Source organism: Microcaecilia unicolor, chromosome 10 (genome assembly GCF_901765095.1).
Source record: "Microcaecilia unicolor chromosome 10, aMicUni1.1, whole genome shotgun sequence".
In the NCBI taxonomy this organism is placed as follows: Eukaryota; Metazoa; Chordata; class Amphibia; order Gymnophiona; family Siphonopidae; genus Microcaecilia; species Microcaecilia unicolor.
Genome location: NC_044040.1, coordinates 87,570,277 through 87,586,374, shown reverse-complemented (window position 1 = coordinate 87,586,374; position 16,098 = coordinate 87,570,277). Strand labels below are relative to the sequence as shown.

Genomic DNA, 16,098 nt, shown 5'->3' with positions numbered 1-16,098 from the left:
CCAGAAACACCACTGTGCTCACCTCGCCCTACCAACCTAGTGAAAACTACTACCAACAAACATAATCTGACACTCACTCTCCCCCCATGACAAACAATGCAATACAGACACCACACAGGTAAGGGGGTGAAATGAAAGCAGTGTGGGCTTGGGGACAGTGAGTGTTGGTTAGTTATGGCTGGGGGGGGGGGGGAGGCTACCAGGGGTGGACAAGTAGCTGAGAAGGTGAGACACAGTCAGGGAATGTAAGGGTAACAAAGTTCAGACTAGGATATACAGACAAACGGTAACACAGCACTCAGCAACTCTCAACTTTCTCTCAAATCAACAATTCATCCATGCTCCAACTCCATCTTTGCTCTTTTCCCAGACACTTTTATATCAGGTCTAACTCTATACTTTTTTTTCTACCAATGTGAAACTGTTTTGCTATCCGTTAATGGGCTGGAGACTTTTCATTCCGTAACTCCGCCCAAGATATGCTTTTGAAACGCCCCCTCTGGAGACGTTCTAATCTGGGAACTTCCAATTAGACCATTTTTTTTCTTTTGATTTTATGCTTTGGATGTTTTTCGCTAAGACAAAATCCATCTGCCTTTTGTGTCACTTTTTGGACATTTTTCTCTTTTGAAAATGAACTCCATAGTGTATTTTACAGGTAGGCATACACATGGGCATACCTGGGTGGCACATGGGCAGGACTCCCAATTCTGTATGGAACTTATAGAATATTGTAAGTTACATGTGTATCTCCAACATTTAGGCACATATTTAACCTCTTAGGCTAGTATTTTATAAAGAAATGTAGGCATCTATTTTCCTTTGTAGAATAAGCTTCTATCAGGTGCCCTGTTATAGAATTGTCCTGATAGCCTATATGTTTAGCAGCTGAATATTCCTACTTATAAGTTATACATCTAAATGGTGTCACAGCCAGTATGCCCCAAATCCTGCCCCCTTTTTGGAGTGATAATTTGGCCATATTAGAATTTATTTGTCCAAAATTATCTGTTTAGATGCCACTGATTTTTTTAAAGGCTTATGTGGCCAGGACCTCATCATTTGCACAAGTGCTTTTGAGTATTGACCTCTTTATATTTTTATTTTGACAGCTGTCCAAGGTTGTGGCGTCATCTTTAAAACAGTGGAAGCCACGTTACATAAAGAAGACAACACTTTTGGGTTTGTCATGCGAGGTAAGTTAGTAATAATTATTTATAATCAACAATTAACTTCTTAGTAAGACATTTTATGATAATATATGCTCCAGTGGAAGAGTATATGCCAGAAAATACTTTCTACATCAGTCAATAGTTTCTTAATTAAAAGTATGAAGTAACAAAAATATGTTCTGCTTTCAGACAGTGCTACTATCACTTAGGGGTCAATTCTTTCTATTCATATTGCAGACAACTTTGGATCCAAAACATTTATGCAGCTGGTGGCAATTCCAACCACATAAATGCTTTTTTCTTTTAAATCTTTGACAGGTCTATAGATACACTTTGGTTATCTTATGCATACAACAGAGAAATGTATCCATCCATAAAAGTGGTGTGATTTGGAGTTGAGTGAAGGTGGAGTTAGTGTTTAGTGTCAAAATTCAAACACCGAACATAAACATCTAAATAGAAAAAAGAGAATAGGGTTAAATGGTCAGTATTCTCAATGTAGAAGGGTAGATAGTGGGGTTCCTCAGGGGTCTGTGCTGGGATTGCTGCTTTTTAACAAATTTGTAAATGATCTAGAGATGGGAATAACTAATGAGGTAATTAAATTTGTTGATGACAAAGTTATTTGATGTTGTTAAATCACAAGAGGATTATGAAAAATTTCAAGAGGACCTACAAGACTGGGAGACTGGGCAGATGAGTGGAGTAGTGGCCTAGTGGTTAGAGCACCAGCCTTATCATCTAAGGGTGTCTGGTTCAAGTCCCACTGCTGTTCCTTGTGATCTTGGGCAAGCCACTTAACCCTCCATTGCCTTAGGTACAAAATTAGATTGTGAGCCCTCCAGGGACAGGGAAATATCCAGTATACCTGAAAGTAAATCACATTGAGCTACTAGTGAAAAACTAAATAAATAATGTGAGCAAATGCAAAGTGATGCATGTAGGAAAGAGGAACCCAAACAATAGCTAAATGATACAAGGTTCCACTTAGGAGATACAACCCAGGAAAAGGTTTTGGGTGTTATTGTTAATGATATGTTGAAACCCTCTGCTCAATGTGCAGTGGAGTCTAAGAAAGCAAGTAGAATGTTAGGAACTATCAGGAAAGGAATGGAGAATACTATACTACCTTTATATCATTCCAAATATTGTGTGCAGTTCTGGTCACCCCATCTCAAAAAATATGTGGGGGTTATTTTCGATATGACGTCTAAGTATGACTTTGGACGTTTTACTCAAAATGTCCAGAATCCAAGTAGTGACTATAGCGATTTTCAAAACAGCAAAACGTCTATCTTTTTTTTTTTTTTTCAAAATGCCACTTGCTTGATGTTTTTGTGCTCTGTGCATATATCTTTTTGGTCCATTTTCAAAAAAGAAAAAAACATCCAAGCGATAAACATACAAAATCAAGCCATTGGGATGTAGGACACAGACATCCCAGCAGAGCAGTGAAGCACCCTAGGGGGCACTGCAGTGGACTTCACATAAAAGCTCCCAGGCACATATCTCACTGTTACTCCTTATATTGTATGGTGAGCCCTCCAAAACCCAACAAAAACTTACTGTACCCAACTTTATGTCTGCAGGAATCACCTATATGTGGGTTCAATAGGTTTGTGGTGGGTTTTGGAGGCCTGACACTTTCCAACACAATTGTAACAGTTAGAGTGGATTATAGGCATGGGTCCCCTTCTTCACAGTGCACGCACTTACCACTAGGCTACTCCAGGGACCTGTTTGCTGCTCTAATGACTGGCCATAATATCTGAGGCTGTCATAGAGGCTGGTATGTATTGTTTCTTTCACATCTTTGGGGGTGGGGAGTGGGAGGGGGCCAGTGACCACTGGGGAGTAAGGGAAGTCATTCCTTTACTCCTCCAGTGGTCATCTGGTCATTTAGAGCACTTTTTTGTGGCTTAGTTGTTATTAAAACAGGTCTAGCTCAAAATGTCTTCATTTTATTCCTTTTTTTTTGTTTGTTTTTTGTTCCATTACAGCAGAAAAATGTCCAAGTGTTGGGACATCCAAATCCGGCCCTTAACATGCTTCTGACATGTCCCCTTGTGATTTGAGTACACTGTGGACAAACAGCATAACAAAACATTTAGAAAATGGATTTTAACAATAGCAATTTGAATGTTTTGGCATGCAAAATTCCAAATGCTGCTTTTTGCCACTTTTTAAACCTTTTTCTCTTTTGAAAATGAGCCCCATAGTGGAATTAGAAAGGGTACAGAGAAGGACGATAAAAACGATAAAGGGGATGGAACCATTTCTCTATGAGAAAAGGCTAAAAAGGCTAGGGCTCTTCAGCTTGGAGAACAGACAGCTGTGGGGAGATATGATAGAGGTGGAGTGAAATAGGTACAAATTAATCATTTGTTTACTCTCTACAAACATACAAGGACTAGGGGTCATGCAATGAAACTACTAAGTAATAAATTTAGAACAAATTGGAGAAAATACTTCTTCATGCAACACATATTTAAACGTTGGAATTTGCTGCCATAGAATGTGGTAAAAACAGTTAACTTAGCAGGGTATAAAAAAGGTTTGGATAATTTTCTAAAAGAAAAGCCCATAAGCCATTATTAAGATGGACTTAGGGAAAATCCACTACTTATTTTTAGGATAGCAAATTGGTCAGAATTAGAGCATATATTTAGAGTAATGCACGCCTCTGTAGTGATTGTTCATATATTCACAAATAATGGAGGGGGAGTCTCATAAGTCTACACAGCTGAGTTCACTTCACCGCTCGGTGAATCTTAGCTTGTGTGTATGCTTATAATCATAGACTCACCTACCTCCTCCTTACTATAAGGATTGTCCACTATTGGAAACAGGACATTGGGTTTGATAGACCTTCAGTCTGTCCCAGCATGGCAGTCCTTATATTTCACATTTGTCCTGGGGGTTGTAGGCTGTAAACATGTGCCCATTAGGCCCACCTTATCACAACAGAAGGGCCTTTCACTCCCTCAACATGAGGTCTGCAACGCCTAGAGTGAAATTACAGATGTCTTCTCTAGATTCCCAGGATTCTGTTATCATGCACCCATCCTCTCACACTCTGGAATCTATGAGAGTTTGACAGTGACAAGATCACCAGCAATAACCCTCACCCACAGACCTGTGTGCACAAAAGATGACATCTCTCCCTGTGCCCCCCACCAAAACCTCCCAATGCATACTCTGAGGCATTCCCGTAATGCTCAGTCTCCACAGTCCATCTCTCATTCCAAGAGTGTTGGCTGTTACTTTCCATCTCACATAAGTCATAGGGGCTACCTTCAAAGGAGATGGCCCACAAACCCCATAGTACCACCCTTCACAGATTCAGAGGAGCACCACAATAAGGCTTACCATTAAACCAGGCAATCATCAAGAGGACCCTTGGCCTACTCAAAAGCTGCCCCTAGTGCCTGGCCAAGGCAGGGGAAGAATTGCCCCATAGGTCAGACAAAGTCTGTCACATATTCATGGCATGTTGTATGATCCATAATTTTGCACTAAGGTTCAGAAAACCCCTTCTAAAGGAAGCAGAATTGCAAGACCAGGACACAGAAGATGATGCTGAACCACACACACAAGAATAGCCATCCCATTCCTACCAGCTCGACCAGGCAAGAAGAAATCAACTCACACATAGGCATTTTCAGTGATGGTAAGAGAACTAGGGATAGGCAGCTGGAAAAATTTAATTGTGTATCTTTTCCTGTGTTGTTTTTGGGAATGTTTGTTTTGTTTGGGCCCAATATTCAGCCCATAGCAGTAAATGAGTGGCAAGACACCTCCAGCCACAGGCTGAACTAAATCCAGATATTCAATGCATGTGCAGCTCCCAGCATTGAATATCTGGGTATGATCGCTGACCCAGAAGTTTAGCTGGGCACCAGCTAATATTCAAACCGATGCCTGGTTAACTCATTGTATAAAATTAGGACAGTTGTTTTGCTGTCCTAATTTTGGGGCCCTTTACATAGTGGCAGTAAACCCAATACAGGCTTACCACATACAAATCTGGAACTACCGCCAGCCCAACGTGGGCGCTGGCGGTAGTTCCAGCCCCAGCATGTACCATTTGTCACGCTAGAGAAAATTGCTGACTATTTTCTAGCGTGGCACTAATTTGGTGGTAATCAGGTAGCACCATGCACTACCTGATTACCACCGGGTTAGCATGGGAGCCCTTATTGCCTCCTCAATGAGTGGCGGTAAGTGCTCCCTCTGTCATGGCCACATGGTAAGAACAATTTTACCGCATGGCCATGGGTATTTTCAAGCATTTTTACCCGCTGTGGTAAAAAAGGCTGTAGCACGTAGCAAAAACAGCCCACGCCACTAGCGCAGGGCCCTTTTTACTGCAGCATAGTAAAAGGACCCCTTTATGCGGTTACTTAGCCAGCAAAGTTTCCACTCCATCCTAACTCCATCCCCAAACTGCCCACAAACTAGCTGGTTTCAGCATGGATGGTTAGAGGAGATATTTGGTAGCACTGTCCAGTTAAGTGCTGTTGAATATCCCTGGATAGCTCCACACAAACAATTTAAAAAGCCAAGAGTCTCTCCTAGCCATTTAAATCACTTTATTTATTTATTTGTTGCATTTGTATCCCACATTTTCCTACCTATTTGCAGGCTCATTGTGGCTTACATAGCACCGTGCTGGTGATCGCCAGTTCCGGTATGACAAATACATAGTGATATCATGGTAGAGATCATGTGTGACAGACACATTATGGAATCAGAAAGGAGGAAGAGTTATGTTATGTCCATTTCGAGTATTAGATTTGTTGTGTTGCAGGGTTCAGGCATTTAAGTTGGATCATTCGGATATGCTTTTTTGAACAGGTGAGTTTTTAGTGACTTCCAAAAGTTTGATAGGTCTTGCGTTGTTTTCACAGTGTTTGAATATCTATCACTTTGATTTTTACCAGGCATTTGTTCATTACGGGAGCATCGTTACTAAGGGGCCCTTTTACAGAGGCGCACCAAAAAGTGGCCTGCGGTAGTGTGGGCACGTGTATTGGATGCGCATTGGACCATTTCTCCACCGCATCTGGAAAAAAGGATTTTTGGGGAGGGCTGGGAAATGGACTTTCAGCAAAATTAAAACCAGCACATCTATTTACAGTCTGAGCCCTTAACACCACCCATTGACTTAGCAGTAAGGGCTCACACGTTACACGTGCGGTAACCATTCAAACACCAATTGCCGATTACCTCTAGGAATGCCCCCGCGGTAGAAAATTATTTTCTACCGCAGGTTTTCGGCGCATGCCAAACTCGGATTTACTACCAGGCACACGCGCAGGCCGGGTGGTAATGCCGATTTGATGCGAGTTGCACGCGCATAGGCCCTTATGCACCTTTGTAAAAGGGCTCCTAAGTTTGCTGCCTTTGTACATAAGTACATAAGTAATGCCATACTGGGAAAAGACCAAGGGTCCATCGAGCCCAGTATCCTGTCCACGACAGTGGCCAATCCAGGCCAAGGGCACCTGGCATGCTTCCCAAAAGTACAAACATTCTATACATTGTAAACGGGCCCGCTGCTCCAGTATGGGAGAGGGCGCTGCCTCCCCTGAATAGCCAGAACTTCACAAAACTGCCACCAGGAAATACTTCAAAACATTCCTTTATTTTCCAGATTAATAAACAAAACTTCACTCCAGAGTAGAGACTTGCTTCTCAGGCAGGGCTGTTCTGCCTTGCTTAGTACATCAACCAATTACACAAAGACTTTGCCCCCTTCCCGGAGGGGAATGCATTAGTCCTTTGGAAATCCCTGCTTTTGTGGTCCCAGTCAGTAGCAAACAAATAGTACTTGTCCCACAAGCAGGATTTCCCCTCAAGACAGTGTTAATCACCAAGCAGCCTTTACTTTCAGGAGGTTCAATACTTTTGGGACTTCCTTCCACCCAAGGTATTTTAGCCTGCTTCAGTTCTTTAGGGACCTGTCTTGCCCAAGGATTTTCAGCCTGCACTGCTCCTCTCCTCCTGAACTGAACCCCTCTTCCCACCAGGCAGCCCTCCTTCATAAACAAGCCTTCCAACTTCAGAGGTTCTCACAATAATCAGGTTTCAAAACAGGTTAGTAATTCCCCCACCACTCAGGATTTCCCCAAAAGAAAACCAGGCTTCTCTACTTAAGCAGGGTTTAAACCAAAATAAATTCCCCAAACCATGTAGGTTCCAAACCTTCAGGGGCTGCCTTCCTCAGCCCTCAAGCTCCCATTCCGTTCTGCTTTCTTCCCCTGCTCAGGCTGATTAATTCCCTCTTCCATCCAATCCTCCTCCTGCTTCTCAGCCCACCCCTCCCTAATACAGGTGGGCTACATGATATACAGATTGCTGGTCCCGGGAACTGGCTCCTTCATTCACCCTCCCTCTTGTGGTCAGAGACGGTATATGGCCAACTTGCCTATCCCTTGGGATCTCACTGCTAGGACTGGAAATGCATTCTGGGATATGTAGTTCATGGTTCTGCTGCTTCACTCTATACATCGGGGATATAGCCTTGTCACAACATGTTATTCCTAGAATTGTGGATGTTTCCCAAGTCCATTTTGTAGCGGTTTATGGCCTTGTCCTTTAGGAAACCGTCCAACCCCTTTTTAAACTCTGCTAAGCTAACCGCCTTCACCACTTTCTCCGGCAACGAATTCCAGAGTTTAATTATACGTTGGGTGAAGAAAAATTTTCTCCGATTTGTTTTAAATTTACTACACTGTAGTTTCATCGCATGCCCCCTAGTCCTAGTATTTTTGGAAAGCTTGAACAGACGCTTCACATCCACCTGTTCCACTCCACTCATTATTTTATATACCTCTATCATGTCTCCCCTCAGCCGTCTCTTCTCCAAGCTGAATAGCCCTAGCCTTCTTAATCTTTCTTCATAGGGAAGTCGTCCCATCCCCGCTATCATTTTAGTCACCCTTCGCTGCACCTTTTCCAATTCTACTATATCTTTCTTGAGATGCGGCGACCAGAATTGAACACAATACTTAAGGTGCGGTCGCACCATGGAGCGATACAACGGCATTATAATATCCTCACCCCTGTTTTCCATACCTTTCCTAATAATACCCAACATTCTATTCGCTTTTCTAGTCGCAGCAGCACACTGAGCAGAAGGTTTCAGCGTATTATCGACGACGACACCCAGATCCCTTTCTTGGTCCGTAACTCCTAACGTGGAACCTTGCATGACGTAGCTATAATTCGGGTTCTTTTTTCCCACATGCATCACCTTGCACTTGCTCACATTAAACGTCATCTACCATTTAGCCGCCCAGTCTCCCAGTCTAGTAAGGTCCTCTTGTAATTTTTCACAATCCTGTCGCGATTTAACAACTTTGAATAACTTTGTGTCATCAGCAAATTTAATTACCTCGCTAGTTACTCCCATCTCTAAATCATTTATAAATATATTAAAAAGCAGCGGTCCTAGCACAGACCCCTGAGGAACCCCACTAATTACCCTTCTCCATTGTGAATACTGACCATTTAACCCCACTCTCTGTTTCCTATCCTTCAACCAGTTTTTAATCCACAATAGGACATTTCCTCCTATCCCATGACCCTCCAATTTCCTCTGCAATTTGTACTCTTCAGGAACAAATTGTGTTCATGGTCCTGACTTATTTGCCAACATTACTGTCTACATTTGAAATCACCCTACCCTGACCCCTGATTCAGATAAAGGCCAAAACACAGTCTGTGCTGAGCCTTCAAATAAACTCAATGTTGCTACTCAGTAATGTATTTCCTGTGGTTCATCACTGTCCAGAGGCCAACTCCTTGTTCTTTGTTGTGATATTCTTTCTGGGTGTTCATCCCTCTCTGTTGTGTCTAAAATAGCAGTGGAACTTTGATATGTCTCAGTTCCAATTTGTACATCTTTTCTCAAATCTTCCTCTACAATGCTCTTTTTTTCTACATAGATTTTTGTAAAATTGTATCTCCTGCTGTACATACCAGCAAAAACACATTTATTAACTGACATATTTGTAGGTCTTATACATATTTTACAAAAGACTCAATATTTGACAGAGCTTTTTTTAAAACAACATCATTAACATAACATCGAGGTTTGTATTTCACTAACACATTCATAGTTCTAAACAGATTACAGACTAAAGAGGCCAAAATAGTCTTTGGGAATTACACGATAAAACAGGTCAAATACAACATTCTGTAATAAAATAAAATATAATTACAATTTTTAAAACTTTTTCCATATTCAGAACAAATGTATGCAAAGGAAAGTTTTAGGGGCCCTTTTACTAAGGCGCACTGAAAAATGGCCTGCGGTAGTGTAGACGCGTGTTTTGGGTATGCGCAGAATCATTTTCAGCGTACCTGTAAAAAATGCATTTTTAAAACATTTTTGCTGAAAATGGACATGCAGCAAAATGAAAACTGCCACGTGTCCATTTTCGGTTGGAGTCCTTACCACTAGCCATTGACTTAGTGGTAAGGTCTCACGAGATAACTTTGCGGTAATCATCTACGAGCATAGAATGACGATTACTGCCCAGTTTTTGCCATGCACCAGAAAATAAAAATTATTTTCCAGCGTGTTAGCTGGGCTGTAACTCAAAATTGATGTGCGTTGGGCACGCGTAGGCGCCTATGCAGCTTAGTAAAAGAGACCCTTAATCAGTGCTTTTTTTGTAGGAAAAAAGGTGCCGGTACTCATACAGTGCCAACCTTAAGGGCGGGGTCACTATCTATGGCTCTGCCCCCATAGTAGCCACACCCCCACATTAGCCACATCCATTTTACTAGCCATGGAGAATATAAAAATGTAGCATTGAAAATAGTATACAAGTCCCTAGGCCCAAAACAAGAACCCTGATTATAAATTAATAAAAATGTTGACAAAAAATCAGCTGAAATCCCCCAAAACCAGACTCTGGTATGCAGGATAACACCAGAAAAACAAAAAAATGTTCCCCTTGCAATAAAAATAGCAGACATAAATTTCAAATATTCCATTCACTATATTACAAATTAACAACTACAAATAAAACAAACAAACAAACAAAATAAAAAGCACAGCTACCACTTATCTTAAAATAAAAATAAAATTCTTTTTTCTACCTTTATTGTCTGGCCATGTACTTCTTTTCATTTATGTTGGTCCCAATTTGTGGTTTCTACCTTCCCCATATTTTCTTAACCCTACTGCCAGAATTTCCTGTGTGTCATTTTTCTCTACTCCTTTTCCTCTCAGCTTTCTTTGATTTTATTTTCTGCCTTTATCCACGTTTAGTTCTTTCTTACTATCCAAACTACAAGCATGTCTCCCCTTGTCCCCGCTCTCCTCATCCAGTATTTCTCCCCTTTGTCCCCTCTTTCCTTATCCAGCATTTCTCTACTTGCCACTTATCTCCCCATCCAGTATTTCTCTACTTATCACTTGCCCTCTCTCCCCATCCATCATTTTTCCTTTTGTCCCCTCTCTCCCCATCTAGCATTTCTTCCCTTGTCCCCTCTCTCCTCATCCAGCATTTCTCCCCTTCTCCTCTCTCTCCATCCAGCATTTCTCTACTTGCCCCTTATCTCCCCATCCAGTATTTCTCTACTTGTCCCTTGCCCTCTCTCCCCATCCATCATTTCTCTACTTTCCCTTGCCTTCTCTCCCCATCCATCGTTTCTCCTCTTGTCCTTTCTCTCCCCATCCATCATTTCTCCCCTTGTCCCCTCTCTCCTCATCCAGTATTTCTCCCCTTTGCCCCCTCTTTCCTCATCCAGCATTTCCCCCTTGCCCTCTCTCTCCATCCAGCATTTCTCTACTTGCTCCTTGTCTCCCCATCCAGTATTTCTCCCCTTGTCCTTTCTCCTCTCCATCCAGTATTTCTCCCCCTGCCTCCCCTCACCCCATCCAGCAACTCCGGCAGCAGGAAAATCAAGAAGAGAAAGGCGCAAAGCCACACTGCTCAGACGCGCGCTGTCGGCTCTGCTGATCCCCTGCCCTTCTGATGTCAACTTCCTGTTCCGGGGCAGGGGATCGGCAGAGACAACAGCGCATGTCCTAGCACTGCAGCCCTGTGCTTGCAGTGCTGTGCCTGCGGCACTGCTGGTGCTGCTTCTTCTAGGAGTCAGATAAACAGATGTGGCCGTGGGAGATGGGGAGATGAGCAGGGTAGAGAATAAAAAAGTGCCAGTACGCCATACCGGTGTGTACCGGCACAAAAAAAGCACTGCCCTTAATATTTATTCTGAAATCTAAATAATTATAGGAAATCCATAGGATATTATGGAGATCATTTTCAAAACAAAAATAAATTCAAAAAAACATCATAAGATGGCAGAAGGACATTTTTCTCTCAAAAACATCCATGTTGCAATTTTCAACACACTGATTTTAGACGTTTTGCTCCATAGTTTGTCCAAATATCAAGGGGGCATGTTGGGTATATATTTTGGGCATGACATGGGTGGTACCAAAACATAGACTTTTTCTGCAATAATGGAACAAAATGAAAACATCTAGGGCCAAAATTAAGACTTTTTGGCTAGATGTGTTTCAATCACAACTAAGGGCTCTATTTACTAAGCTGCACTGTAGGCGCGTTAACTTTTTAGCATGCGCTAATGATAGAGACTCCCATTATGGCATCTCTAGCATTAGTGTGCACTAATTTTTAGTGCACGCTAAAAAGCTTCTGTGCCTACAGTGCGGCTTAGTAAAGGCATAAACCTCTTACTTCCATAGTGGTCACTGACCAACCCCCCTCCAAAATGTGAAAAAAACAATGCACACCAGGCTCTATGACAGCATCAGATGTCATGCCAGTCTTATTAGAGCAGCAAGCAGGTTTCTGGAGTAGCCTAGTGGTCAGTGCAGTAGACTGTAGAGAAGGGGACCCCACCTAAGCCCATATCAAAGTCTAACCAGTACACTTGTGGTGGAATGTGTGTACCCTCCGAAACCCACCAAAAACCTACTGTACCAAACTGTACACCACTACTATATCCCTTATGCCTGCAGGTGTCACCTATATGTGGAGTGGAGGAGTGGCCTAATGGTTAGAGCACCAGTCTTGATATCCAGAGGTGCCCAGTTGAAATCCCATTGCTGCTCCTTGTGATCTTGGGCAAGTCACTTAACTCTCCATTGCCTCAGGTCAAACCTAGATTGCAAGCCCTCTAGGGATAAGGAAATACCCAGTGTACCTGAATGTAACTCACCTTGCGCTACTACTGAAAAAAGCTGAATGTAACTCTCCTTGAGCTACTACTGAAAAAGGTGTGAACAAAATCCAAATAAATATATATGTAGTGTGAGGAACCCCCGAGGGTCAGTGAAGAAGTGACCCGGGAGAGGAGCAAGATGGGTAATTTCATCCCCTGGATTCCCACTACAAATCCCAGGATCCTAGGGCCTGGGAAGCCACGCCTCCACGGAGATATGGGTATCCCAAGGGCTGGAGAAGGAAGGAGGACTACAGTTCCCAAGAACCCCTGCAAGTCCCTGAGGGCCAGGAGAGGGTGCAGCAAGTGAACTACAAGTCCCAGGAGCCCGAGGAGGAGGAGGGGTATTGGCTGAGGGGGAATAATCAGAAGGGAGAGGACCAGCTGAGAGCCATAAAGGGAGAGGAGCCCATGGAATGGGAGGCAGAGCAAGGGTTTGGAGAAGAGACCCAAACAGGAGATGGCTGGGGAAGTGAGCCCATGGAGATCGCTGCTCTAGCTCAGGTATAGGGGAGGCTTCATAACAAACCTTCTTCAAGGCTAGGAAAAGCTAGGAGGAAAAGTTAAGCAGCTGTTCCATTCAATGGGGAAAGAGGTACCGGGCTGTAAAGCAGTGAGTGATTTCAGCTGTGTCCAGAAGTCATACCATGCTGGAGAGGCAGTGAGTGATTTAACTGTGTCCAAGAACCCTGCCATGCTGGGAAACAGGGAGTGATTTAAACTATGTCCAGGAACTCTGTCATGCTGGGAAACAGGGAGTGATTTAAACTGTGTCCAGGAACTCTGTCATGCTGAGGAAACAGTGAGTGATTTCAACCCTGCTATGCTGGGGAAGCAGTGAGTGATTTAAACTGTGTCCAGGAACTGTCATGCTGGGAAACAGGGAGTGATTTAAAGTATATCCAGAAACTCTGCCAATGCCATGCTGGAGAAGCAGTGAGGGATTTAAACTGTGTCCAGAAACTCTGCCAGGCTGGGAAGGTAGTGAGTGACTTAAACTGTGTACAGGAACTGTGGCCAACGGGGGAACAAGGGCTGGCATGTAGTATGACCAAGGACTGTGGCTGGAAGAGGAAATGTCTTGTCCTTGCTGATGGAATAAAAGCGATTTTAAGCATATCTTTTTCAATAGTGTTCTTGGAGTGCGGTGTCCAGGGGAGGGCCCTTCCAGGATCAGCCGAGTACCTACCTGCTGGAAGGCCTGAAGGAGGAGGCCTGCTGACAGTAGGTAGAGTGGATTTTTGGTGGGTTTTGGAGGCTAACATGAGACGTGTACCTGGGACTTTTTATGTGAAGTCCACTGCAGTGCCCCTGAGATGTCTATGTGGTCAGTCTACTGCTTGCTCCCCATACATCCCATTGGCTTGTTTTGTGCATTTTTCCCTTGTACTTTTTTTTTTTTTTTTTTTCAAAAATGGTCATAAAATGTAGATGCACTGAGCCCAAAAACATCTAGCAAATGGCCATTTTCAAAACAAAAAGTTGGACATTTTTCTGGTTTGAAAACAGCTATGTTTGCTGCTGGATTTTTGGATGTTTTTTGCAAAACGTCCAAAATCAAATTTAGACCTCTTATTGACAACACCCCTCCTTATATATCCTTCTCTATTCTAGCAGTCTGAGAAGCAAATAAGATCTCAAACATTTTAAATCTCTTTTTACCTTTTAAAGAAGGAAAACCAAATTCATTACAACTGTATTCCCTACAGGGTCTTGTAAAAGTAATAAATTTAAAATGATCATACAGTAAGATGGAACGAAGCTGAACAGTACTTTATAAAACATACAAAAACACTTAAATTGGATCCTAGCTCCTATAGAAAGCCAATGCTTATTTTACATAGAACTGAAAAATAGTCATATTTCTTCCGAGAGAAAATCAATCGAACAGCAGTATTTTGTATAGATTGTAATTTCTTCAGTATTTATCTAGACCTAAATAAATGATATTGCAATAGTCCTATTATGAGAGTAGTAACGCTTGTGTTAACAGTCTGAATCATGATCTGAAGTTTTTAATTGTTGTGCCAGCCTTATGCCCTTCTTTTTTGTTTTGTGTAATGTGAGCCTCATGTTTTTTTGTAGTGTTTTATGTTCTGCATTGTGTTTTTATGGAAAACTGCTTTGATGTACCTTTGTTTGACAGCCAGAATATTAAATAGTACATCATAAATAAATCTAATGTAAAACATTTATATATACAGCAAAGCTTTCTCTTCAGGCAACATTTTTTTCAGTCAGACTACTAACCTGAGCATCTAGAGATAAAGTTTGGTCCAAAAATACTCTCAGATTTTTAATTACTGATGAGAGTTTATACTTATGTTGATTGATTATGAAATATGTTATATTAGGATCAGGTTTATTCTCAATCAGAAGAAACTTACCCCCTGTTCACAAAGCCACACTAGCAGCTGCCGGTCCACTAATGTTGACACAGCCCATTCACTTTGAATGGGCTGTATCGGCATTGATGCACAGCTATGTAAACGGGGGGGGGGGGGGGGGGGGGGGCTAGTTTTCTAAGTATTTAATTTTAACTTATATATCAACATCCACTGTTCAGTTACTGTTATATATCTTTGAAGAGTGGGTTTCTCAACTTGCAATAAACAATACAAAGGAATTAAGACAGTAATATCATTGGTATAACCAGGGAAATGTGAACATCCCAGCCTGAACATCCCTTTTTCTGAGGACAAGCAGCCCAGCGTATCCTTACACGTGGGTGACGTCACCCAATGGAGCCTGGGGCTGTTGCTGTCCAGCATAGTATCTCTTTAAGAGGCTTTTGGCAGCATCCCCACCATGCACGCGTGAGTGCTTTACAGCCCGACGATTGAGTGTGGGACCTCCAGTCTTCGTTTATCTGCGGAGCAGGGAGGTCTTGATCACATGAGCTCCCATCAGCGCTTGTACTGGTTTTTCACTTCTGTGCCTTCCCATGCAGGTACCTTCATTATTTTTCTTTTTTCCCTCATTTTTTATTTTTTCTTGCCCTTTTTATTTATTTTAGTTTATTTTTGGCCTTTAAGGTTTCTTTTCATTTTTGCACTTCCAAGTCCGCTTAGGACGGACTACTAGTCTCAATTTGAAATAAGCCCCCTTTTAGTGTAATCAGGTGATTTCTCTCATAGACCCTCACTGTTGGTGTATAGGGTGCTTTGAGCCTGACCATGGCCCTTCTAACTGTGCACTCTGTTGAAAAATGCAGGGAAAACACAGAAAGCACATCAGGTCCAACAGGAGAAATGTTTTGCCTCCTCTAAGTCTGGTCCATCGACTTTGGCATCGGAAACATCGACCACAATGGCTGCATTAGACACTGGGAGTGCACTGGCATCAAGGTCTCCACCTCCCTTGACGTCAGACGCTGGTAGCAGACTCCAGGACTGATCTGCATTGGATCCAACACCGATGACACCTTTGGATTCGGCGTTGTCCTCTTCATCACCAAGGGACTGTGGTGTCATGCATCAGGTGAAGGCCATGAAGCATTGGCATCAGTCCCCTTCGAAGCATAGTACTGGGAGGACTGCTCCCTCTCTGATATTGCAGTGCTGATGTCTCAGTCCCCATGCAGCTGGGACCCTGCTTCTGCACCATAACCTCTGCAGGCTGTCTCCGTACTGACACTGGCACCATCGATGCCTACCATCGATGGAGAGATCCAGGCCATACTTCAGGAGCAGCTAGCGGACATGTTACTGCTGCA

At 42.7% G+C, this 16,098-nt stretch overlaps 1 protein-coding gene across 1 annotated transcript in view; it reads left to right on the top strand.

Annotated features, from left to right (window-relative positions):
• Positions 1-16,098, top strand: part of GRIP1 (glutamate receptor interacting protein 1) — a 675,191-nt gene that overhangs the window by 206,198 nt on the left and 452,895 nt on the right. Inside the window, 1 exon segment of the mRNA XM_030216417.1 lies at positions 1,113-1,196. Within this exon segment, the coding sequence (XP_030072277.1) occupies positions 1,113-1,196 (84 nt within the window).